The sequence below is a fragment of the Cnephaeus nilssonii genome, assembly GCF_951640355.1.
Source record: "Cnephaeus nilssonii genome assembly, chromosome: 6".
In the NCBI taxonomy this organism is placed as follows: Eukaryota; Metazoa; Chordata; class Mammalia; order Chiroptera; family Vespertilionidae; genus Cnephaeus; species Cnephaeus nilssonii.
This window is the reverse complement of record NC_137077.1, coordinates 36,022,135-36,048,647: the sequence shown is the minus strand read 5'-3', so window position 1 is coordinate 36,048,647 and position 26,513 is coordinate 36,022,135. Positions and strand designations below refer to the sequence as shown.

Here is a 26,513-nt window from a genome sequence, read left to right as displayed (position 1 = left end):
TTTATCAAGTCACACAGACCTAGTTTTTCATATGCCAATTCAGTGGGTATGTGATCTTAAGCCAGGCATTTATACTGCCCTGAACACCATTGTCTTATCTACAGAACTGTGAAGCTACCCAATTTACATGTCCATGATAAAGAATAAAGGAGATAATATTTGTAAGGAGTCAGGCATAATGCCTGATGTATAGTATTTATTTGATAAATAGAGGAGAAAGACTTGCAATTCCTAACTCTTGATTTTAAAAGTTTTAAAGGAATATTCTACATAAGGTTTATGTAAACAAAGTTTAACCCTTTGCACTCGCTTGCTTTTTTCTCAATTCCTGCTACCTATGCTAACCGTGTCGAGTCACACTTGACATCCGAGTGCAAAAGGTTAAAACTTATTTTTCTGAGTTTCTTGGAGTTACTTAATTTAATAAAATTAAATTGCAGGGTACTATATTAAAAACCTGTGAAATCAGAAAGTCTTTTTGGAATAATTGCAAAATAGAATTTTAACTTTTAAAGTGACTTGCTTTGGTCAGAAAAAATACTATCCAAGTTCTAATCGACATATTTTTGAAATCCGAGTTTTTCATAAAATTGATTTATATTTCTCATGTTTTGATGATTACTTGGTAGGTACTAAAGTTTCCTTTTTGTCTTTTAGCAAATTGAGAATCAATATAGATATTACTGTTGCCATGAAGTGTCAGTGTAAGTACATATAGTTGTTTAAACAATTGCTAGTAAAGAGTAAAAACCACTCATTGTCTTTTAACTTTATTTTTCTTTTATGATGTCTTAACATGCTGTTGCAGTGCTATTTAATAATGTATGTTGTTTTTCTCCCCAAATTATATTATTCAAATTTCTTATCCAGAAAGAGAAGAGATTTAACTTTCACATTTATATAATTAAAAGAAATAGGAAATTTTTGTGAATCCAAGTTTTAAAATATGTGTGTTTTTTTAATTGGTTTCAGAACAAGGAAGGGAGAGGGAGAGAGATATCTATCTGAATCAGAGTTTTAATTTAGGTACATCCTTTATTTCTTTCTTATGTGGACTACCAGTTTTTATACCAATGTTCTTCAAGAATATCCTGTTTCACTCTTTTAACTTACCACCTTTTACTTTTACTCTTGCATATTAAAATACAGATCCAAGTATTTTAAGTTAATAGTGATTTCTTTTCTGTTTTCTTCACTGACTTTACTTTTTACTTGATTATATTGGTAGAAGTAAAAAAAAAAAAAGTTAATATGTATTTTAGGTAATGTTTGAATCAGTAGTGCTCTTAAAAAATGAGGAGAAACATCGATCAGACCATTAAACCTCAGAGGAAAGGTAGGGGAGGGTGGGGGTAAGGGGGAGAGATCAACCAAAGGACTTGTATGCATGCATATAAACCCAGCTAATGGACACAGACAACAGGGGGGTGAGGGCATGAGGGGGGATAAGGGGGGGTAATGGGGGAATAAGGACACATATGTAACACTGTAATCAATAAAGAAATTTAAAAATTTTTTTTAAAAATGCAAGTTCCCAGAAAATAAAAAATGAGGATGCTTTTGCATGGAAGTTGTCTTTTAAATTACCACTTGAAAAGTAGAGACAAGAATTCAGTAGTTCAGATAAATTATTTTTAAGTGTTAAATAGTATTACCCAATTAAGGAAATTAATTTTGGGGAGATTTTATCTCAGAACATACTTAGATTTCTTTTCCGTTTCCATTTATTTTTCCTTACATTAGTGGTTTTAAGAGAAATACTTTGTATCCAAATTATGAGCTAGTGTTAATGCTGAATATATTATTTTACCTTATTTTAGGTATTTGAACACCATTAGAATTTTAGCCTTTTCAAAATAAAATTTCTGTTGATATTTAAAAATTCATCAGTAGCTTTGCCTAAGGTTTATTTTAATCTCTAAAAATAATCCTTGTAATTAATAGTTTGTGTAGCAGCCATTTAGTACTTGTGATTAGGTTCCAAGTTTTGCGAAGCTCTTCAATAAAGTTTATATGTTTTACCATGAAATGCTGAGTCATTTTTTTTACTGTGTAAAAAGTAGAAAAAGCATTATTTTTAAATTAATCTCTATCAAATCTATATAATGGTATTGTTTTAACTTTAAGCGGTATAGGAAAGTGAGTTTTCTGTTAGTCATCTTAATTTGTTACTTTATATCAGATACAGTTTGACTCTTGGCATGGAATGTAAAACTTTTAATTTTTTTTAAATGCAGATATTGGAGCAGATGTATTGGATTTAGCAGAAACAATGGTTGCATCTGCCGATGGTCTAGTTTATGAACCAGTAAGTTTGATTCATATGTTTTTTAAAATAATATGCTTTGAGAAATTGTCCCTTAAAAATAGTTTTGATATTTTCTATTTGGTTTTGTTTCAGCTAGTTTTTAAAATATATTTTCTTAATGCAAAAGTAATCCATATTCTTTGTAAAAATTTAGGGGGGAAAAGTTTTATCAAATACTAAAATCTTGAGATAACCATTATTGGCATTTTTAATAAGCCTTTAATGTCTGTTTTATAACTTTATTCTTATTTTATGTTTTTGTTAATGCTTTCTAATAGTTTTCTCTTTTCTTAGAGTTTGTATGCTTTTATTCTTTCATTTACTTTTGAAATCAAATATTTATTCTTTATATCCAAGGGTGTATCTCCTTTAGTTTTTGTTTTGTTTTTGGTCCTTGCTGATCTTAATTTTTAAGTGTTTTTGCTTGTTTGCTTTAATGATATTCAGAGCAATGCTTTCACCACTGTTTCAAATGATCATATGATGTTGAATTTTGTGTAGTGGTTCTCAGTATCTTTATTAATTCTCACATCTAATATATATTTTGAACTTTGCCTCTGAGTTCTGGGAGATTATCTTGATCCAAAAGGACCAATCTTCTTTTCAATGTCCTCATTATGTTTTAAAATATAGTGATTATATTTTCTACCTTTAAGATTTTGTGCAGATCACGCCTTTTTTTTCTGTCCCTTCTTCCAATCGTTTTATTCACAGGGTAACGGGGGAGAAGTTGCATGGTGATTTTCAGATATTAGCATTATCCTTGTGTGCAGTGGTGTGAAAAGAGTTGGGAATCATGCTGCAGACAAGTTTAGCAGGAGGAGAAATCAGAATAAATTTATTGAAATCAGAAAGATGGGACAATTTAACTTGGCGTATATGATTTATAGAGTTTAGAAAGACATAAGGGTCAAAATTACAGCAGAAGGATGTTCCAGGATGATATAATTAAATAACCAAAGGCACAGAGGCAGAACTGTTTGATAGAATGAGGGATTGTTCCACTTTTATTAAAAAGCAAGTATTTGTAAAGAGAGAGTAGTAGGTTAGGGCCCGATTATGGAGGGATAACTAATAATGTTAATAAATTAAAAAGTAGGATTAATATGCTTTATTGTGAATTACCTTTATGAAAATCAAAAGTGGACTTTTTGTTGCAAAATTAAATTGTGGATATTGTCTCAAACCATGAGAAGCTTGCATATTTCACTCTAGTTATAAAAGTAGCCAAGTCTGATTTTGAATTGATGAAGGTAATGCCTGAATAAAATTTCTTGAATTATTCTTTAATGATTAACACATTTAAGAATTACAGTGCTCTTTTTTAGCTCATTTAAAAATAATGTTGATCTCATCATGGTATTATCCCAGCAAGAATATGGGCTTTGGAAGCTTGAATATTACACTTAAACTGTATGTTTTTTTTTCTTTTTTCCTTTTTTAATTAAAGTTTTATGCTCGCATTATTTAAATGATTAATAACATTTCTTTATACTATTTTTAAATGAAAATAATTTAAATTTCTTAGGTTGACTTATAGAAGATTCAATATAAACATGAATACTTGTTTTTTACAACACTATAAATTTGTTTCTTGTTCAAAGAACATTAAAAAAAATATTATATAAAAGCCAAGAGAAATAGACAATGTTGGTAATTATGTTTTTCTTTATTTTAGGTAATGTTTGATCTATCTCCACAGCAAAAAGAGTGGCAGAGGTAATAAGTAAACTAAGTATTGTGGTCCAAAGAAATCTAGATCCCATTTTGTCTATTTTGTTTATTGTGACTTCATAGATTGGCATATTTGTCTAGGCATTTCTCTGGATGAAATATTAGCAGAATCTTTACACTTTCAAAAATTTTACCAGATCTTAAGAAAGTGATGTTAATCCTATTTCTAATGTACTTTGGATCATAATACACTTCAGGTTTCATTTAAAATTTTATTAACTATTTAAAAAATTTTAAAAGCAATATTTGACCATTGTTTAACATTCAGTTTGGACAGAAAGGATACAAAGTAAAAGTAAAAGCCTCCTCAACATTCCATAAACCTAGTTGGACTAGCGGTAATAACCAGATTACTTGTGTAGCCTAGAAATTTTCTGTTCATATATAATGTTCTATATGTTTGCATATTTATGTTATTTTTTTCTAATACAAATGGGATCATTTCATGTCTGTTCAATAACTTGCTTTTTTTCATCTAACGTGTTTTGTACAACTTCCCCTGTAAGTACATGTAGCAGTCTGTTTTATGAATAAACTATACTTAATTGGATCATTATTGATGAATAGATTACTTGCAAGGTTTTAATATTGAAACAATGCTCAGTGAAAATTAAATTAAAAAAGGTAAAATAACTTTGAAGATACAAAGTTATTGCTGAAAATGATAGGAGATAATATGGCCCAAAGGTAGAAATATTAGAGGAAAACTTTTATTTTTGGTTTTGTTGTTTGGAATAATTTCTTAAGTTATTGTGAACATACAAATTTTGTTCAAAAAATCTTCAAGCAACCAATTTATTCTTTGTGGCTAGGTATATTTAAAAAGAAAATCTGCTCAGGGGTTCTCGAATGTAACTTTGTTTTTTATATTTCTCTGCCTTATATGTTGATATTCTTTGTAAAAGTTACAGGTAGAATATATTACTTTGCTTAGAATGGTCTTGGAATAGAATAAAGCTCAAGTTTCTTCAAAAAAGGAGATACTAGATGATATTAAATGGCCAGTGGCCTGGGTTGAGATGAGAAATTGATACTTGTGTTCTGGCTTTATACTCCAGTTATCGCCCACTTTTAAGTATATCAGATCTATTGTGTGGCCTCTTATTTGTGTAATTTCTTTTGTATTTATAACACTTTATTTAATGCCTGACAAGAAGTAAGAATTTTATAATTATTGCATGCATGCATGAATTTAGTTATTCAGATGAGCAAAAGCTACTTATTGATGACTCAGACTGCACAAAGAAAACTTGATACTTTATACTAATAAAAGGGTAATATGCTAATTAAAGCAGACGTCTTTTGGATGTCCTTCCGGACAAATCCGTAGCGGCTGCCTGAGGCTCAGACAAGCCACGATGGCAGCTGCCGCTGCCAGGGCCAGACTGAGGCTCAGGCAGCCGTGGCAGCTGCCAGTGGCTGCAGCAGAGGCGTGATGGGGGCATCGCCTTCCCCTGATCAGCCCAGTCGCCTATGGCAGAAGGAGGCCAGACTTCGGCTTAGGCCCGCTCCCCCTCAGGGAGCGGGCCTAAGCCATCAGTAGGACATCCCCTGAGGGCTCGCTGACTGTGAGAGGGGGAAGGCCGAGCTGAGGGAACCCCCCAGTGCATGAATTTTCATGTACCGGGCCTCTAGTATTAGAATAAAGTCCTATAATAATAAATGTATGGCTTAGCTTCGTCATCTAATTATTATGATTATTTTAAAAGGGTTGGCTTCCTTTGTGTACCTTACTGTATTTGTAAGCTATTGTTTGTGTTATATTTAGGATGCTGCAGCTAATTCAGAGTAGACTACAAGAAGAACATTCACTTCAAGATGTGCTATTTAAAAGTGCTATTAAAAGTCCAATTCCCCTTCCATCAAGGTGAGTTGTATACTCTTCAGGTCCACCCCATGATGTTACAAAAAGTCAGATTTCTTTTTTTTACGCCTGAATAATTGGATAGATGTAACACAGCTTTTTTATCCACTCATCTACTGATGGGCATTTGGACTGCTTCCAAATGTTGCCTATTGTAAATAATACTGCATTGTATAGGGGTGCATATATTCTTTTGAATTAATGTTTTGGTTTTTTTTTCAGATATATTTCCAGAAGTGGAATTGTTAGTCATAAGGCAGTTCCATTATTAATTTTTTGGGGTAGCTCCATACTGCTTTCCACAGTACCTGCACCAATTTGCATTCCCACCAACAGTGCACTAGGGTTTCCTTTTCTCTACATCTTCACCAGCACTTGTTAGTTGATTTATTAATGATAGCCATTCTGACAGGTGTGAGGCGGTACTTCATTGTAGTTAATTTGCATCTCCCTGATGATTAGTGACATTGAGCATCCTTTCATATGTCTATTGGTCATCTGTACGTCTGTCCTCTTTGGAGAAGTGTTTATTCAGGTTCTTTGCCTATTTCTCAATTGGATTGTGTTTTTTTGTTGTTGAGTTGTATAAGTTCCTTATAAATTTTGGATATTAAGCCCTTATCAGATGTATTGGTGAATATGTTCTTCCATTCAGTGGGTTGTCTTCATTTTGTTGATGCTTTTAATAGTTCAACAGTACTCCCACTAAGGTGAGGTGTATATTTTAAATGTGCAACTATTTATTAATGTACTTACTTTGACATCATTTTAGCATTGATTTAGTTCTCTGGATCTCATATTTCTCGGAGAAAATGTAATCATTCTGTATGATTAAGATGTCCTTTTACTCTTAAAGTTATAGTCTATGATACTGATCAGGATTATCACAAATATAATTGATCCTTGAACTACATTGGTTTGAACTGCTCAGGTCCACTTATACACAGATTTATTTCAATAACCTGTACTGTTTTCCATCCGTGGTTGGGACTCCACAGGTGTGGAGGGCTAACTGTATGCTATGCCATTTTATATAGGGTACTTGAGCATTCCCGAATTTTGGTTCCCTCGAGTCCTAGAACCAATCCCCTACAGATACTAAGGGACAACTGTGTTAAGTTTTGGTGGAATCAAAAGTTATATGTGAATTTCAGTACTCCTGACACTTGCGTTGTTTAAGTGTTCACTGTATTTCATTTTATTTAATTTTTCTCTTTTATGTGTGCATGGTATACCTCTATATAAAATTGTTATGTTTTAAGAACAAATTAATTGCATTTCATATTATGAGGATATATGAATTTTGATTAGGAATGTTGTGGGGTTTTTTAACTTACTTTTTTTTATAGGTTAGAATAACTGATAGTTGGAAATGTTATAATCATGAAATGATCATTTAAATCTAAAACTATTGAAAAGGTTTTACATTTGCTTAGAAAGAAAATGTCATTGTCTATTTGAACTTAGATGGCATACCTTTCCCTTACCTCATTTATAGTCCCATCCTCCCCTATCCTCTTAAGTACCAAAAACAGATGATGAAAGTATGTCTTTGTTGGACTGATTCTTTACTTTTAATCTTTCTTCTATCATGGGACTTACTCCTTTGGTTAGATTTGAGGAACCATGGAATTTTAGATTTGTGTAAATGTAATATGTAAATAATAATTATGTAATTTTTTTCTATTTCATAGATATATGCTCTTTTATAAATGTACAAACCTCAAAAAACTGCTTTTCCACTTTTGACATTTAGAACATTACCTGAAAATTGATCCTTACAGATCAATACTGGTGACAATATTGTATGTGCTATAAATAATCCTAGCATATCTTGTTATAATAGGGAAGATGATTTATCACAGCCTCCCGATGCTTGCAGAATTCATGGTCATCTATATGTCAATAAAGTAGCGGGGAATTTTCACATAACTGTGGGCAAGTATGTTCTTTTCACCTACTGAAAATACTTTAGACAAGTTGTCAGTTTGTTAAAAGTAAATTCTTTGCTAAAATAACTATATGATTAACTACTAAAAGACAGCTTAAAATGTTTTGTATCTGTATTTTTGATGTCTCGAGATTTGTCCGGGCTTTAATTTCAGGATAGAGAAGACTACTAATTTTAATACTACTTCAAAATAAAGTTAAATAGTCATGTCATATTTTATATGTTTAAAGTAAATGAGCTGTAGGTACAATATGAATTAAAACCTACTTACCAAGTTTTAGTAGCCTGTAAGTTCTTACCTAGACATTTCATTAATTTGCTCATTTTGTTGGATGGTGGTGTTTTTCTCTTTGGTGATTGTCACCAAAGTGTAAATCCTAACTAATTTGAGACAGGTATTTTTATATAGTTAGAAATTAGTAGTGTCTGGGAAAAAGTTAAATTAGATAACAGTTAAGGAAAAATATTAGATCATCAGCCTTCATAAGCAGCACCCTGCACAGAAACTGTTATGCAATGAATACTTGGTAAATTTCTGAATGGATTCTCTCCCTTCCTTCCTCTATTTGTCTTGAGTTGCAGAACTGAACAATTCTTCATTGTAAAAGACATTTTTTGAGTACTTGTTATATGCAAAGTAACATGCTAGATACTAAGAATGAAACAGTGAAAAAAGGGAGTTTTTGTCTTTTTGGTATTGACAGTCTGAGAGAATCCAAACTTGAAACAGTTAATTGAACTAATAACTATATGATTATAGTTGCATTGAACCTAAAAAGGAGAAGTATGGTTGATAAGAAACTACATTACAAAATACCTGACCTACTTTGCTTGTCAGCAGAGGCTTTATTGAGGATAACCATAACTGTTCAAACTAGTGGATGATTAGCAATTTTATATATAAAGGAGAGAAAGACATCTATGCTCAGGGAAAGGTTACAAAGCAGGAAAGAAAGTGGCTGAAGGTTGTATATATATTTAGAGACAGCATGATAATTTTATGCAAAATTATTTCAGTATTTATAGTGATCAGATCAAACATTTCTTTGTCTTTGTTGTCCAATTCTTTTTAACATTCTTTTTTTAAAAAATATGTTATTGATTTCATAGAGTAAGGGAGAATAGAGATAGAAACATCGATGATGAAAGAGAATCATTGATCAGCTGCCTCCTGCACGCCCCCTACTGGGGATCGAGTGCAACCCAGGCATGTGCCCTGACCTGCAATTGAACTGTGACCTCCTGGTTCACAGGTTGACACCCAACTACTGAGCCACACAGGCCAGGCCATTTTTGTTATTGTTTTGTTACTGTTGCTACCACTCATTCTCTCCATTCCCAACCAATAGCTGGGAATCTTAGAATTTCTTGGTATCATACAGACAAATACTACTTGGCTCAGAGAAATATAGAAAGTTTTATTGTATTTTTGGAAACAAACAATATCCTACTTCAAACCTAACAAACAGTATCCTACTCCAAAGCTAACTGTGAAAGGGCAAAATTCTGTTAAATACTGTATGAGTATCCATAATTACAGCCTTCATTCCCAATTTCACCTATCTCTTCATGTGATAACTCATTCCAGCAATAGGAGAGGCCAAATTGAAAAGCATCTGGTTTGTATCTTATCATCTCTGAAGTATCCTATAAACCACTCCTAATTTTTTGGTAATAGGTTTGTCAAATTCAATATTGATTTTTTTTTTTTTTTTAAGATCTCACATTACCTCTCAGGCACAGTATCATTTTCAACTGTATTATAAAGGAGAACTATTTATTTCAATATGCAGATTGTTAAGCATGACTACATTAGATAAGGCAGTGAAGTAGGCAGATGCTTGCCACTTACATGTCTTATTACAACAGCTGCAAATGCAGACTAAAACAGATGTGTTGGCCACTCAAATATCATGAATGGTATTTCTGTTGTTGAACTGATACTCTGAAATAGTGAACAACTTTTGTAATACTGTGAACAAAACAAAAATAACATTTCCTCTGTTTCCTGGGAAATTTAGTGTATATTGAAACTATAACCAAGTACTTTTTTTAGATAAATGGAGTTAAGTTCTAGACTCAGGTCATTATACATAGGTTTTTCACCTATGTAAATACCTTTTAAGAGTGTCACGCAAGATGTGGGATGGTTTTGCATGATGTGGGACAATTTTATTTTGTGTGAGACTGTCATCGCCTTGCAGGATGCCTTGCTTCCTTGGCCTCTGTCCACTAAATGCCAATAGAGCTCCCCAATGACCAAGACAACTGAAAATGCCTCCCCCCCAGTGCCCTCTGATTTTCAATAACCTTTCCTTCACTGAAATTTATATGGAGTAATATAGAACATGAAAAATATATGAAATTCAAATTTCAGTGTCCAAAAATAAAGTTTTACTGTAAAACATTAGCCATGCTTATTTGAAGTTGAAAGTTTATTTATGTGCCTAACTACATAATATCTTCAATTTTGTATCTTGGTCCACAAAGCTTAAAATATTTATTATATGGATCTTTATAGAAAAAGTTTGCCAACCCCCAGTTTATTAAATTGTTGAGATGAGTAGACTAACAAATCATAGGCCAAGTATGTTCTTATTTTATGTTAAGAAAATTATATAACTTAGAAAAGATAAGATCCCTCTTCAGATTTTAATTTAGTTGTATATTTAAATAATTACTTTAGTTTCTTTAATCTTTTTTCCTCCTTTCAGGGCAATTCCACATCCCCGAGGTCATGCACATTTGGCAGCACTTGTCAACCATGACTGTAAGCAGTTTCTGAAATATTTTTCCATGAAGAGGTCCTTGAAAGAAAAGTGTTTTGTTTGATTATTTGTTTATTTTATTGCAGGTGCAAGATAGGGCTTTGAAAGTGGACTGTTTTGAAAACAGATATCCATAGGAGAAAATAAATGATTAAATTTACCGACTCTAATCCATCTTCTCCTGTCCTTAAGCTCCTGTCTTCTGTTTAGTCATTACTCAGAAGTTGCCCAGGTTAGGGAGGACAGCCTAGTGTGCTTTGTATTACTTTGTGCACATTTCTGCTAATTTCTATAAATAATGAAGGAAACATATTTCAAGTTTATTTTAATATCTAAGTATGGGCATATACAGTATTCAAGTTAGTTCCTTGTAATGATTGTCATGAAACTTAGTTTTTAATGTCTGCTTTAGAGAACAAAAGTAATAAAGTCATAAAATTTGTTTGGTCCTATATAGCAGGGTATTAAAAATATACCTGATCAGTTAATTATTTGGATTCATGGACGACATCCCAGTGGTTTCAACAACATAATTCTATTACTAGATAGTGATTAGACCAGGAAAGACTTATTTTGGGGTTATCAGGCTTAGATGTAATATTATTTCTTAGACGTTGATTTATATATAATCATGAAATTTGAGATACAGCATTTTACCAGAATTTACTTACCTTTATGCATTTAATTCCCAGATATTTATATGCATTTTTCTCAAAGTTAATGTGGTTTTAAATACTATTTTATTACACCTGCAGATTTTAGATGTTTTCATCTGAAAGTAAATAAAAATGTGAAGCCATCTGTAATGTGTTTTAAATAATAATAATTCTCCACTTAATTGATTTTATTTTTTGCCTCAGCATACAACTTTTCTCACAGAATAGATCATTTGTCATTTGGAGAGCTTGTTCCAGGAATTATTAATCCTTTAGATGGAACTGAAAAAATTGCTATAGATTGTAAGTACTTAATACTTATTGTTGGAATTTGCATGTAGGCAATTTTTTATATCTTTAATATTAATACATTTTAAATAATACTCTTAACCCACTTGTAACAGATAAGCATATAAATCTTTTAAGTAGTTTAAGTGGTTGATAACCTTTAAGTGAAGATGTGTCTGGAAAGACTTTGTCCTACCAGTGGATAATATTTAAAATGTTAAAAAAATGAGCCATAGAGCAGAGTAAAAAATTAGAATTTAATGTAGGCTAGAGGAGTAGAACATAAAAACTCTCTAAATATATGAAAGATAAATGTTTTAATAGGGCATAACTACTTTCCCATATTCACTAAAGAAAGAATGAGAAAAAAAGGAAGTTTCAACATTCTAAGAAGAATTTTCTTCTTGTTATAGGTTCATAGTTCTAAAATGCATATTTACCGCTATGGAAACCTCTCTGCAGAATTTTGTAGGCATCAGAAACCTACAGTTATTCTAGAATGGTTTGGTTATCAACACAGATAGAAGTTGTACATCAAGCATGTCAAATTGAAAGGCTAACATGGGCCAAATAAACAAGATTTAAGTTTATGTGGGCTGCAAAAACAAAAGCTTCAATTTTCATAGAAACATAGGTTTATTTTGATAGAGACATGCTGAATACAAAGGGCTGAAATAAATGAGTAATTGTTAACATAAAATAATAGACCATTTTAATAAAAATATTTTTTCTTGATTATTAATTTACCAGACACTGAATAACTGCACAAATTAATAAGTGTAACGCAAATAAGCCTATTTTCCTTGCTCTCTGAAAGCGAAATATTTCCTGTGTGCACACCAAACAAGTTAGTCCAAGACTAATGACGTGGCAGTCAGCTGCTAAAATATTTGCTGCTAGTATTAGTGGAGAGAAATGGTGCGCCTGCACATAAGGCGTGTAAGGGAAATGAATGCAACATGTTTATAGTAATCAGTCATTAGCGAACATTATAGTTCATTATTAATAATTATGTATAACAGGTTCTTGAAAAAATTACGTTATGAAATTTTTATTAAAATATTTCTTACATACCATTACATTGGCTGGGCCACATGCGGGCCATGAGTTTGACACGCTTGTTGTACATTATAGCACAGGTACCTTTTGTTACTGTTCTAACCTTTTCCACTTAAAATTTAAGTTTATTTAAATATGGGTGGATTATTATTATTATACTATATAATAAAAGCCTACATGGTGTCACACCCTTGCGCGACGTCATCATAAGATGGCTGCATGCACAGTGGAGGCGGGGCCCGGCGGCCGCTCTGCACAGTGAGGCCTGGGGGTCCTGCAGCTCAACGCAGCGTGAAGGAGGCCGGTCCCAGCGTCTCTGCCGGTCCCAGTGTCTCTGCCGCCTCATGTGGAGGAGGCAGGTCCTGGAGGAAGAGGCGGGTGGCAGCATGGGAGGGAAGTTGTGGGCGATCAGGCTGGCAGGGGAGGGCAGTTGTGGGTGATCAGGCTGGCAGGGGAGCGTAGTTATTGGCGATCAGGCCAACAGGGGAGGGTATTTGGGGGCGATCTGGCCAGCAGGGGAGGGCAGTTGGGCGTGATCAGGCTAGCAGGAGCGGGCAATTGGGTGTGATCAGGCCGGCAGGGGAGGGCAGTTGGGAGCTATCAGGTCGGCAGGGGAGAAGTTAGGGGGCTATCAGGCTGGCAGGCAGGTAGGCGAGCATTTAGGAGCCAGCGGTCCCGGATTGTGAGAGGCAGTCGGACATCCCCTGAGGGGTCCCAGATTAAGAGAGGGTGCAGGCCGTGTTGAGGGACACCCCTCCGCCCATGCATGAATTTCGTGCACGGGGCCTCTAGTTGTTATGTTTTTTGTTTTTTGTGTTTTTTTTTAAATATATTTTATTGATTTTTTACAGAGAGGAAGGGAGAGGGATAGAGAGTCAGAAACATTGATGAGAGAGAAACATCGATCAGCTGCCTTCTGCACACCCCCCACTGGGGATGTGCCCGCAACCAAGGTACATGCCCTTGATCGGAATCGAACCTGGGACCCTTCAATCCGCAGGCTGACGCTCTATCCACTGAGCCAGACCGGTTTCGGCATAGTTATTATGTTTTTAACTTTTGTAGCAAGTAATCTCTTGAGCTTCCTGATGGTTTTAGTTCCCTTTCCTCTTCTTAAATAGTCATATTGTATGACATGCCCCACTTTTAGGACCCTTTAAGGACATCTAAAGCTTCCTATACTAGCAAGAATTCAAATATTTGCAAAACTGAAATTAAGGATTTCATTTTTTATTAATTCAAAGAATTTTATTAATATTCTTTTCAGTATATTACGCTTAGCATAGTGTTATAATCAGATACATTAAAGATGTTTTACTTAAAATACTGACTTACCTTCAGAAGTATTTTATGTTTGTATGAGAATGTTTTCACTTAAGGATCCTTGAGTGTACTGAATTTGGAAATGTGTGAGTAGAAATTATAAACTCTTATAATCTAATTTTTAATCTAAGTATATGTTCATTATATACCAAAATGCATTAATTATTACTTTAAAAATGTTCATTTGAAAACAAGTTGGTTAATACTGTGCTTCATGATGCTAAAATGAACAGTTAATTTCTGTACAGAAGTGGTTCTAAATATAAACATTAATTTTCAAAAGGCTTTTTTTAAGTCTACTTGTTCCTAAATTCAAAAGACTAGTTGGTATTTAGGGTTATGTTATAAAATGCCACTAGATGAGTGTCAGTAAGTTATTCAAAGCTTTAATGCAGATATACTCTTCTCCTCCTAACATATGTTCTGCTGGGCCTCTTTTTCCAAAAAGGATAAAAAGTTGTGATGGTTATAGTATTGTAACTTTATTCTTACTAGTTTATGTCTTGTGATGGTTATAGTATTGTAACTTTATTCTTACTAGTTTCTGTACTGTAAAGGAATGCTTTTATTTTTCATATCCTATCTAATAAAAGAGTAATGTGCAAATTGACCATCACTCCAACACACAAGATGGCTGCCCCCATGTGGTCAAAGATGGCTGCCCCCATGTGGACACAAGATGGCCACCACAAGATGGCCAGCAGGGGAGGGCAGTTAGGAGGGACCAGGCCTGCAAGGGAGGGCAGTTGGGGGCAATCAAGCCTGCAGGGGAGGGCAGTTAGGGGTGACCAGGCCAGCAGAGGAGGGAAGTTGGGGGTGACCAGGCCTGCAGGGAAGGGCAGTTGGGAGGGACCCAGGCCTGCAGGGGAGAGCAGTTGTCGGGGGACCAGGCCTGCAGGGGAGGGCAGTTAGGGGTGACCAGGCCTGCAGGGGAGGGCAGTTAGGGGCAAACAGGCTGGCAGGGGAGCAGTTAGGCATCAATCAGGCTGGCAGGGCAGTGTTTAGGGGGTGATCAGGCTGGCAGGCAGAAGCGGTTAGGGGCAATCAGGAAGGCAGGAAGGCAAGCAGTTGGGAGCCAGCAGTCCTGGATTATGAGAGGGATGTCCGACTGCCCGTTTAGGGGAGTCGGACATCCCTCGAGGGGGTCCCAGATTGGAGAGGGTGCAGGCTGGGCTAAGGGACATCCCCCACCCCATGCACGAATTTCGTGTACCGGGCCTCTAGTTTGATATAAGGATGGTAATGATTACAAAGATATCTAAGTGACTAGTTCATCCTTTTAAATGTCTTATAAAAGATGTGTATGTGACTATTTGAAATACGCTTACTGAGAAATTATTTTATCAAGTATTTATTGATTTCATTTAGTCTTTTAAAATTATTTTTTGTTAGGCATTAAGTCACAAGTAGCATTAAATTTCAGATTAGTGTATTTAATAGAAGGAGGATATGTTTGGCAGTAGTTTTGTTGCTACTGGATTGATGGAAAAAAACACAATTTGTTTTTATTCTAGACAACCAGATGTTCCAATATTTCATTACAGTTGTGCCAACAAAACTGCATACATACAAAATTTCAGCAGACACCCATCAGTTTTCTGTGACAGAAAGGGTAAGTTAAATCCAATTAATAAAATGATTTTTTTAGCATTTTATATTCCTCCTGCTACAAAATAAGGTTGTAGTTTCAGTTGGTGCCCTCCCCCTTTTAAATTTGTTGAAAAATTGAAATGCATTAATATTTTAAGACAATAAAATACCAGAAACGGGTGTTAATATGTTCTAGTGAAAGAAAAGAAGTTGTTTGTTTGTTTGTTTGTTTGTTTCTTAAATCTGGAAGGTTTTGTATTCAATTAACTCAAAGTTATTAAATTATGGCATTAATTATTTCAGTCTTAATATCTTAATTTTGTAATGTTTTTTCATGTATTGGTATAAACAATTTTCTTATTTGCTGGCAGATTCTCTGATTTCTGTGTTACTTCTTTTTTAATTAATGTATCTAACCTTGGTCATGCATTCTTATTGTGGCTCAGATAAAAGATTTTGAGGGTTTGCCTTCCTAACTTGTGCTTTGTCTACTTAAGAAGACAAATGTTCTGCAACCTTAGGGTGCATTGGCCTTATAAATAAATATGACAGTGAGGATCAGAGTGCTGGAATTGGACAGTTTTAATATTTCTCATCTATTCTGGAATCATGTTTTCTTATTGCGTTTAAGAATGGTAAATATTCAAATACTAGTATTCAGAAGACTTCTAAGGCTTTTCTCGAGATGGAGTTTTCTTTTAATAGTCTTATACTTTGTGATGGCTTTGTCCTTAATACTTGTAGAATTTTCCTTATTCTTAGATTAAATACTAAAGATTTTAGGGGTCAGGTGTCATGTGTTTAAAACTTTTCACATGGCTCAGGGGAGGAATCAAGTATGTACTGGTATAATAACTCTGTGTGTGTGTGGGGGGGAGGAGGGGGTGTATACAGAAAGAGAAACTAGGTAAAGTGTACACAAGTATATAGGCAGTCCTTTGGTTACATCAGAGATCTGTTCCTATGGTGTGACGTAACACGATTTTCGCTGTAAGTCGGAACCCACCTACGTAAGCACCTACGTCACTCACATAGAGCACATACACAGCAGTAATGAAGTGAAACAGTAAAAAAAATTTAAAAGAAAGATAACAATTCCTGAACTTTGTGGTAAATAAATAATAAAAAACATAAAGCACATATGTACATACGTCAAAATGACAGAACTTTTTTTTTTTTTTATAAATACTGTAAATGGGAGATGGCAACGTAACCATAAAACGACGTAAGTCAAGTCCGACGTAACCCAAGGACTATCTGTATATTGTGCTTTTCTGCATTTCTGTATGGGCGGGGAGATACCATTTCTCACTAAGATTGGCACCACCTGATGTCAGTCTACACAGTGGCCAGGCTTTGGGGAAAATAGGCACACATCATTGCTAAGGTAATGCAAAACAGCATAGTCTCTAAGGAAGGGAATCTGGCAGTATCTATAAAATGACTCAGTAATCCCAGTTCTAGGAGTTGAATACAAGGATAAAAGTAGAAAAAAATATCACAATGATGTGTGTATGAGGGTATTCTTTGTGTTATTTGTAGAATACTAGAAACAACTCAAGCGGTACATCCACATTTGAGGAACATGCAACTTTAAAAAAAGAGAGAGAAAAGACATAACTGTATACCAATATGAAATTATGTCCATAATGTATCCTATATAATAAAACCCTAATATGCAAATCAACCAAACGGCAGAATGACTGGTCTCTATGATGTGCACTGACCACCAGGGGGCAGACACTCAGTGCAGGAGCTGCCCCCTGGTGGTCAGTGCACTCCCATAGGGGGAGTGTCGCTCAGCCAGAAGCTGGGCTCACGGTTGGCAAGCGCAGCGGCAGTGGCAGGAGCCTCTCCCACCTCTGCTACAGGCGGGCGGTAAGGAGTGAGATATCCTGGACTGCGAAAGGGATGTCCGCCTGCTGGCATAGGCCCGCTTAAGCCAGCAGGCGATATCCCCCAAGGAGTCCCGGACTGCGAGAGGCACAGGCCGGGCTGAGGGGGACCTCTCCCCTCACCCCCCCCCCCCCAGTGCACAAAATTTCGTGCACCAGGCCTCTATTTTAAATAAAAGAATTAAATAAAATAAAAAATAGAATCCCAGAGCATTTGACCATTGCAGAGTATGTTTGTGCCCATAAGATGACTAAAAACAGTTGTGTTTCACTTAAAAAAACAAAAAACCCAAAAGGAGTACCTGGAGTTGGTCAAGTGGAGGATGAGGACAGAAATGGGGAGGACTGGCCTTCATTGGTCCTGCAACCCAAAGGGGATCATTATTAGACTTTTGTTCCAAGGACAGTCTGATCAATCCCTGAAATACCTTTCATCCATAGAGGTGGTGAGAGTATATTTTGGCATGGCTGAACTTAATCAGGGCTTTAAGATGAAGTCACTTTATTGGAAAGTTTAACAATGGCTTTATAAGGCTCTATTGTGTTAATAGGGGAAAGGCTTTTGTAATGTCCACATAAAATTGTTTTAACTTACCTTGTTATTCTAAATCTTGCAGTTTAGTTGTAGCTTAGTCAAAATAGGTAGGGCCTGACATAAAAATCATAACAAAGTACTGTGATAGCATAGTTGTTTTGAGCTATAATAGAAATGTTTTAGAAAGTTTGCAAACTTGATTTTGAAGTGTAAACATAATAGAATGAAATAGAATATTTTCTTAGTGTGCAGTGTGGTAGGTTTATAATTTTAGTTTCATTTCTTTCAAGAAAATAAATTTTTAAACACTGAACCAGTTTAAACCAAATATTGATATCTTTAAAATTAATGCACTGTTTTTTTCCTGTACTATATCTTATGTCATTTAAAATGAACAGCAGAGAGTGAAATTGTTTGTTTTTAAATCTGATCATTTAAATAATAGGAAGTAAATGATTATTTTGTAAATTCTTAGCAAAGAGATATAAAAAATATGTCAAAATAAGAATTTAGTTTTCATTGATTTGGTCAATGAAGAATGTCCCATATAGTTAGTTATAAGCTCTTGAGCTCAACAGAAAATTTGTATGTTAAGTGACCTTTTAGAGAAGAAAATTAGAAAGAATAATTCTCTCCTTTTTGATTGCTTCTAAAGCTAACCACACAAAGAATACAGAACAATTTGATTGTCTCTTAAGATCTTAGACTAGTGGGGCAATTCGTGCAGAGATTTGGATGTCCCTCTCCTATAGTAGGGGTGTAGGGTTTCATATTGACTGTATGTAAGTAACCAGCTGATATAAATCCTGTTTTCCTCCTCCTCCTATCTTTCCCTTTGCCTTCCTTTAGGAACGTGTCATTAACCATGCTGCAGGCAGCCATGGATTCTCTGGGATATTTATGAAATATGATCTCAGTTCTCTTATGGTGACAGTTACTGAAGAACATATGCCATTCTGGCAGTTTTTTGTAAGACTCTGTGGTATCATTGGAGGAATCTTTTCAACAACAGGTTAAGATTCATTCCTTTTTTGTCTAATTTCTAAAACTGTTGCTAACACTGAAATTAGGATGTTTGTAATTAAAAGGGGCAAAAAATATACACACTTTTTCATGTTTTGATATTTAAAGAACTTATTCTTTTAAGACTCATTCCAAATCTCCAAAATTAATGGATTAAGCATACCTAAATTCACTGCATTCAGTGATTTAAGGGAGATTACTTAGTGAGCTAGACAGATCCTGGAAGTGAATCCAAGTTCTCCCATTTACATAGTGATAGCTTTGTATAAAATTTAATATTTACCTTTTCTGAAATTTGTTTTCTCATCTATAAAAAAGGGACTAATGGTTTCTAACTTGCAAGTGTGTTGCAGAATTAGATGAGAAAAATGCCTAGAAATAGTAGACACTTGAATGGAAATTTTCTATTTGGTTTAAAGTATTTTTAATTGTATGATATGTAAAATAATATCTTATGGTACTCTGAACTATGTGATAGTTCAGTCAGTGTTTTTATAATTTTGACCTTTTCCCCCTGATATTATGGGGTTCTCTCAAAGATGATAATTACTTACAGAATTGTAAGAGTTAAGTACAATAAATAGCGAAAGGAAATAGTTCCTTCTTTATCCCCAACCCCTGTTGAGTATTACATGGACTGAGTAGTTTATATACTTTGAATTATATTTTTTAGGTGAATGACTAGCTTTTCTTATAAAAGTCTTTGTCATTGCTTCATTTAAATGCATTTAAATTTGTGGTGCTGGTATTTATTTTTTAAAATTATGTGGGTGGAAGATGTATTAAGCACTCTTGAAAAGATTGCTTTGTCAAGTTCATGAATCATTTGATCTTGTGATTTTGAAAATAAATTCATTTGTTTTAAAATTAAACTGTCATTACTTTTAACCGTGGGAGTAAAGCTAACTACTTTCTTTCCTTCCTTAATCTATACCATTATAATTTAATTTTATATTATTTAGGAAAAATTACATTATAGCATAATTTAAACATTTTTTTATTACAGGCATGTTACATGGAATTGGAAAATTTATAGTTGAAATAATTTGCTGTCGTTTCAGACTTGGATCCTATAAACCCGTCAATTCTGTAAGTGGTATAGTATAAATGGTACTGATCTCTAACGCGTAGTACCATTGTTAAATCTAAACAGTATCTTTTGGTGCCCAGAAAAAAATTGTCCCCAGTAAAGCCTTGTGTTTAGAAGAACTAGTGTGATGAGTAAAACTGATGCTCTGGTCTTTTTCTCCCTAGGTTCCCTTTGAGGATGGCCACACAGACAACCACTTACCTCTTTTAGAAAATAGTACACATTAGCACCTCCTAGGTGAAGGAGAAAAACTTTTTGCCTGAGACATCAAACCTTTTTTAATAATAAAATATTGTGCAATATATTCAAAAGGAAAAAAAAAAAGAATGAAACGCAGGAATCATACCTAGAAAAAAAAGAAAAAAAACTGAAATCCTATATATGTTGTGTCTGTTACAAATGTCTTAGAAGAAATTATGCAGCTAATCAGTGAATAAGTCCAACTGGAATATTGCTTCGAAGATGACCCCTTCTGATGTTTTCACAGCAAATGGGCAGTGTCAAAATCGGACCTTGAAGAGCCTGAAGGAAAGAGGTCAAACCACATCTAAAGAAAAAGGCATTAATAGTGCTAATGTCTGCGTCCTTTTGTTTTTAAAATATGATATCAGAATAAAATATGGAAAACTAGTCTAAACTTTAAAAAGTTGTGATCAGGTCACCTTGTTAATAAAGATAAACAGGGATGGGTTCACATGCCATAGCCATATTAATGTTAAGCCATAATGACAAGACCATTTATCCAATAGTTTGGTCTTTTGAAGGTAACTGCTTTTCTTTAACCTCTGGCTATTGACTTTTTTAACTGTTCAAGGCAGGGTCATGATAGACCAAGGTGAATTCTTACAGGGGCAGGTACATAGGTGCTATAACATGTAACAGGAATCATTCACAAATTGTATGGTGGGCACTTAATACAGGGGAAAAAAAAGCACATGTTTTTAAAAGATGCTAAATTTTCTAATCTGATCATATTGTGTTGGTATACTGTGGGAACGGGGTGCATAATAAAAAGATACACTACTGATAATGAAAATTATCAGTTTGTAAAATATTAAGAAAAGTAGAATATTTTATATGTGCTGTGGTGAGTAGGCAACAGGGTAACTAAATAAAATAAAAGTGTGAGGCAGCTATTTAAGTAAAACAAGATAATGTCATATCTGAGAGGTTATATTAAATGATTTCCGTTAAACTATCAAACTGGATGCAAGAGGTATTTGCATTCAGAATGTCCTGAATGTGGTTGATTCTGTATTAGATTGTGTTGTTCTGGCTTTCTTACTATTTAAGACTTGATTTAAAATTTTCAGACTATAAAAGATTAAAAATAATGAGAGGGAGATCATTCAGGTACCATTAAAAACTTACTTGGAATATGTGTGCCAACATCAGTTTCCTTTTGTAATACTTAATGTTAGTAGAAGAATCATCAACCAATCCCCATGGTGTAAAGCACTTAGGAAAATAGGGAAACAAAAATTCCGGGTAAGTACCAAGGCCAAGGCTAAAAAGCTAGATTTAAAATCATGGTTTTTAGAGGATAGGCTGTCACAAGTTGTAGTTTTTCAAATGGATTTTTTTTAAAGTAAAATGGTTTCTTGAAAACAGTTTGGACAGTAATGTAATAGAGAGGAGAAATACTGATAAAACTTTGCAGTAAAACTTATGTTGAATGGTATTTTGCAGAAAATAACAAGCATCAATGTTTAAAATGCAGTTTATCATTAAGAGCCACAAAGTTAATGGATTAATACAGGTGACATAACAGGCTTTGAAACATATTTGGATCCAAAAAATTCCAAATAATATGATATTTATTCAGATATTTCCAACGAAAGACTAGAAACTAATAGAGCATCTCTCAAAAGGAATTTTAACTGGAGAGAATTAGAATTTTAGCTATTTTTATTAGACTGTTGGTTCTGTGAGTCTGGTTGTCAGAGAATTTCATCAAATTTTAGGGGTTTTGTTTTTTTAATGGGAGGAAAGACAATAACCATTTAGAATTATTTTCTTTCTTGTAGGATTATAACAGTTAAGTATCTCTTAAAATTTTAAAATCTTTATTGCTGCAAGTATTACATATGTTCCCTTTCCCCAATAACCCCTTCTAGCCTGCTCACCCCCCACCCCCCGCCCTCTGCCCCCGGCCTTTACCACCCTATTGTCTGTGACCATGGGTTATACATCTATATATGCATACAAGTTTTTGGTTGATCACTTCCCACCCACCCACCTTCCCCTGCCTTCCCTCGGAGGTTCCGCAGTCTGTTCTATGCTTCTATGTCCCTGGATCTATTTGTTCATCATGTTCATCAGTTTATTTTGTTCATTAGATTCCACATACATGTGATACTTGTCTTTCTCTGACTGGCTTATTTTGCTTAGCATAATACTCTCCAGTTCCCTCCATGCTGTCTCAAAGGGTAAGTGATCCTTTTTACTGCTACATAGTATTTCATGTTATAAATGTACCACAGCTTTTTTATCCACTCATCTACTGATGGGCACTTGGGCTATTTCCTGATCTTAGCTATTGTAAATTGTGCTGGTATGAATTATATTGAAATGTTAATGGAATTAATTTGTTTCATTAAAACTATGAAAGGAATTTCTTCAAAGCAAAATCTTGCTTTGCATTGATTTTCATTTTAAAAATTAAGAAAGATTTCCAGCTGAAATTCCTTGAAATAGCAAGATCAGATTTTTTGGCAATCAAAACACAAGATTCTGATCAGCCCTTTGGATGACGGATGATGAAGTATACCTGTATGTTAAGATTTATTAGGTGTTCTGATCTCAAGTGTTGCTTTTCAGTTGCAGAGAACACTGTAGTGACCTATTTGGCTTATGCCTGGGGATGCCTTCAGTAGGGTACCTAACTTTATTTTTATTTATTTTTTAAAATATATTTTATTGACTTTTTACAGAGAGAAAGGGATAGGGATAGAGAGTTAGAAACATTGATGAGAGAGAGAAACAATCGATCAGCTGCCTCTTGCACATCCCCTACTGGGCATGTGCCCGCAACCAAGGTACATGCCCTTGACCGGAATTGAACCTGGGACCCTTCAGTCCGCAGGCCGTCGCTCTATCCACTGAGCCAAACCGGTTAGAGCAGGGTACCTAACTTTATTAACTTAATCCTTTTTATTAGGCTGTTTATAATATCTACACATATATTTCAGCCTAAATATTTTGAAGTTGAGACCTCGGATTATATGAAATTTTTTAAAATTATTTGCATACCTTGGCCTATAAGAGATGAAATATTTAGGTGAATAATTCTCTACTAGTGTATTTTTACACTTCAGACTACCTCTTGGAAAAACTTAACTCAGAATTACAAAATTCTATTTTTCAATTCAAATGATTAATATCATACTTTTCTCATGCATTTTATGATACAAAGCACTGAATTTTTAAAAAATTTATGAATGCAAACAAAATTTACAATCTTTAATACAAACTTAATTCTTAAAGGACTAAGATGTCTTAATTTTTTAATGGTGTAAAGGGAGGGCTATATTACATACATTCTGTTTTCATGTCTGAAGTTAGTAATTAAAGTACCAGCAACTGTTAGTTTTATTTTGTTAATTTAAATATATATATATACTGAGCATTTTCCATACTTTTGTGTGGGCATATGGAGTAACCATTACGCTTTAGTATAGGTAGTTGCTTATGTCTCCAGAACATTAGACTTGTAGTTCTAGAAAAATAGCCACTTGGAAATTTGCATGTGACTCCTGTGAACTTTGCAGATTATTGATGTTTTTGGAAATTTTAGGCTGACCTACATTAACTATTAAGTTTATTGTGAGATAACACATTATTTGGGTGTTAGTCCCTAGGGTCAGTCTATTTACCTTGAGATTCTAAATCAGTTATTTAAAGTGATAAGTGGAGATAGTGATGTTAGGTTAGTATAAAATTGTGAGAAATGTTTTTTCTGAGTTCTGTGTCCATCTGCCCTAACTTTCTCTAATATTAATTGCCTTAGGTGGTGACTGCCTTCAACTCAGTAGTATTTATTACTGTATCGGGTATTTAGTGAGTGCAGAATATAGGGGTTATCAAAACTTTTCAAATATAAATGCCTTTTCTTTCTATTTACTATCCCCTCCCCCCCCCAAAAGTAGGATGGTTTTTTCTCATTGCACTGTATATATTAGGCACTCAAATAATGATTAGTCTTGATTTAAAATTACTTCTTTCATACAGATACCTATCTGCTTTCACTGCTTACAAGAGGACTATGTCATGTCTCTAATGCGACAGTAGAAAACAATGCAGCATGCAAATGCTACCCTATTAATGGTCAGAAAAAGTGGAGCATTATGTACTTATATGTTAATTTGTATTCATCTGGTAGGTTCTTTGGATGATTACATTTTTTTCTCAGGGAGGGAGATCTGCAGTAGTCAGCAGTTAAAGACACAATACTGAAAAAGAGAAAAACATTTTTAATTCAAATTTCCATGTAATCAAAAGTCAAAATGAATACTTGAGCAGTGGAATTTATTGAATTAGTGAAACACAATAATCAAAAGATAGTAAATTCTTAGAACTATTATGTTTTATCCAGTCTTATTGAATTATATATATTTCATTTTTACTGTATCTGTACTTATCAGTGTAACTCAAAAATATTGTATAGACATCTTAAGCTAAAGATCACCAGGTGTTTTTTTCAGAGCTGGGTTGTGTGCCCTGGAAAGTAATTAATTCCCAGAACTTAGATAAGATTGGGGAGGACATTGTCCAGAAGAGTTACCCCAAAATGCCTTTTATGGATTCAGAAAAATCTCAAGTAATCCTAGAAGCTGCCCTCAATTACTTCAATGTGCCATTTTGAGTACCAATTAGTCCAGCTAGTGAGCATAAACATGTTAACATTCTATGTTCATCTAATTGTCTAGTAGTTGTGATTATTTTTAATTGGGCCCCAAATATTAGACTTAAATAATAACCCATGTTTTTAGCATGAAGTAACTGCAATCCAGTATGCACTGATCTCTCCAATAAGATGAAAGTTAGGGTAATAGTTATATAGAAATTTAGGAATAAATAGTTTTTAGTAATTCATTTTTATTATACATAAAATATTTTTAAACAAAACACCTATTCTCTAAATGTAGTCATTTAATGAAGTCTGTCCTTTTCTGCTGTACATTGTACAATTAGCGATGTGCAATTGGAATGATCGAGACACCAGCAAATTCTGGTGCTCACTAGAGTCATCTTCCCCACTTTATAGAAAAAGACTAAGACTAGCATTTAAGTTTGTGTTTAAAATTTTGTTTTTCCTCAATGCAAAGATCAAGAGAATGGGTTTTTGTATGATTCCAGCCTAGGAGCTTCCTCTCCATTTAGTCACTCCTATTGAGGCCTGAGTAAAATAAGCTTAAATATAAGGTTACAGCATCTGTGAGGATGTTGAAACCATCCTTCCACTTAGATTGATTTTAAACCTTTACACTGGGCACCCCAGACTGGTCTCAAGGCTAGAACTGCCTTTCTTTAGCATATTTCCACTTCTGGGTGTTCTTCTGTGTTTTGAGTTGCAGTTAGTCCTCTCAATGAGAAGAACACTAAATATGGAAAGAGGGTTGTACTTTGTTTTATATTCAAGGACATAGAGTGTTAGAAAGCAATCTGGAAATTATTTTTTCCTAAAATATGTTTGATTATAGGCTTGGCTATGACTTCCTTCTCTCACATAAAAAAAAAAAAGAGAGAGAGATAGAAATACGGGCAATCACATGACAGGACATTTGACAGGTGATGAGGTTGGCCATAGTCTTTGCCACTTCCTAATCTTGAGGACCACAGTTTGCTCTTTTAGATATCTGAGAGGTACCAGATAAATGAAGACTGCCACATGTTCTTAGACCTTGAGTGTGCTGGGTGCCCTAAAGTAGGAGAGAATCTTATAACAGAAGCTCACGATGAAGAACCAGACATTCCGAGCCATCTGAGATCTTGCCATAAGAAGGCGCCAGGCGATGAGGAAGAGGGCAGTATTAAAGAGGTAGTGAATATTCCGGAGCCTGGGGAATAGACATATATAGTCAAAGTTAAAACAGTGCCAAATACCCAACTATTATCTGAAACATAAATGTGTTTCTTTTGGGCTATCACAAGCAATTATTAAATGCTTACAGGTTTGACCTGATAAGCCTTTGAGTTTCATCTTTTATTTCCACAACATTCTTTCTCAATAATCAGAATTCCATAACATTACCTTGACTAGTTTCTATTTATCATACTTCTCTCTACTGTAACCTATCTTGCAAACATGACTAACAGTCTTTCTTAAAGGTATGTTGATCCTATTACCGTCACAAATCTTTACTGGTACCTGTTCAGTAGAGGGTAAGTCCTGCAGTTCTCAACCTCTAAACTCTGTTTTCATCCTTA

The 26,513-nt window shown here is 34.4% G+C and overlaps 2 protein-coding genes across 2 annotated transcripts in view; one reads left to right on the top strand and one right to left on the bottom strand.

Annotated features, from left to right (window-relative positions):
* The window catches only part of ERGIC2 (ERGIC and golgi 2), a 34,626-nt gene extending 13,912 nt beyond the window's left edge, over nt 1–20,714 (top strand). Inside the window, exons 4-14 of the mRNA XM_079775602.1 lie at nt 658–704; nt 2,238–2,308; nt 3,987–4,027; nt 5,811–5,909; nt 7,753–7,848; nt 10,572–10,627; nt 11,486–11,584; nt 15,466–15,563; nt 18,821–18,983; nt 20,001–20,083; nt 20,249–20,714. Of these exons, the coding sequence (XP_079631728.1) occupies nt 658–704; nt 2,238–2,308; nt 3,987–4,027; nt 5,811–5,909; nt 7,753–7,848; nt 10,572–10,627; nt 11,486–11,584; nt 15,466–15,563; nt 18,821–18,983; nt 20,001–20,083; nt 20,249–20,311 (916 nt within the window). The 3' untranslated portion in view covers nt 20,312–20,714. The remainder of the gene's footprint in view (nt 1–657; nt 705–2,237; nt 2,309–3,986; nt 4,028–5,810; nt 5,910–7,752; nt 7,849–10,571; nt 10,628–11,485; nt 11,585–15,465; nt 15,564–18,820; nt 18,984–20,000; nt 20,084–20,248) is intronic.
* Nucleotides 20,715–20,867: 153 nt separating this feature from the next.
* Nucleotides 20,868–26,513, bottom strand: part of FAR2 (fatty acyl-CoA reductase 2) — a 139,951-nt gene continuing 134,305 nt past the window's right edge. Inside the window, exon 12 of the mRNA XM_079775601.1 lies at nt 20,868–26,143. Coding sequence (XP_079631727.1) covers nt 25,981–26,143 — 163 coding nt within the window. The 3' untranslated portion in view covers nt 20,868–25,980. The remainder of the gene's footprint in view (nt 26,144–26,513) is intronic.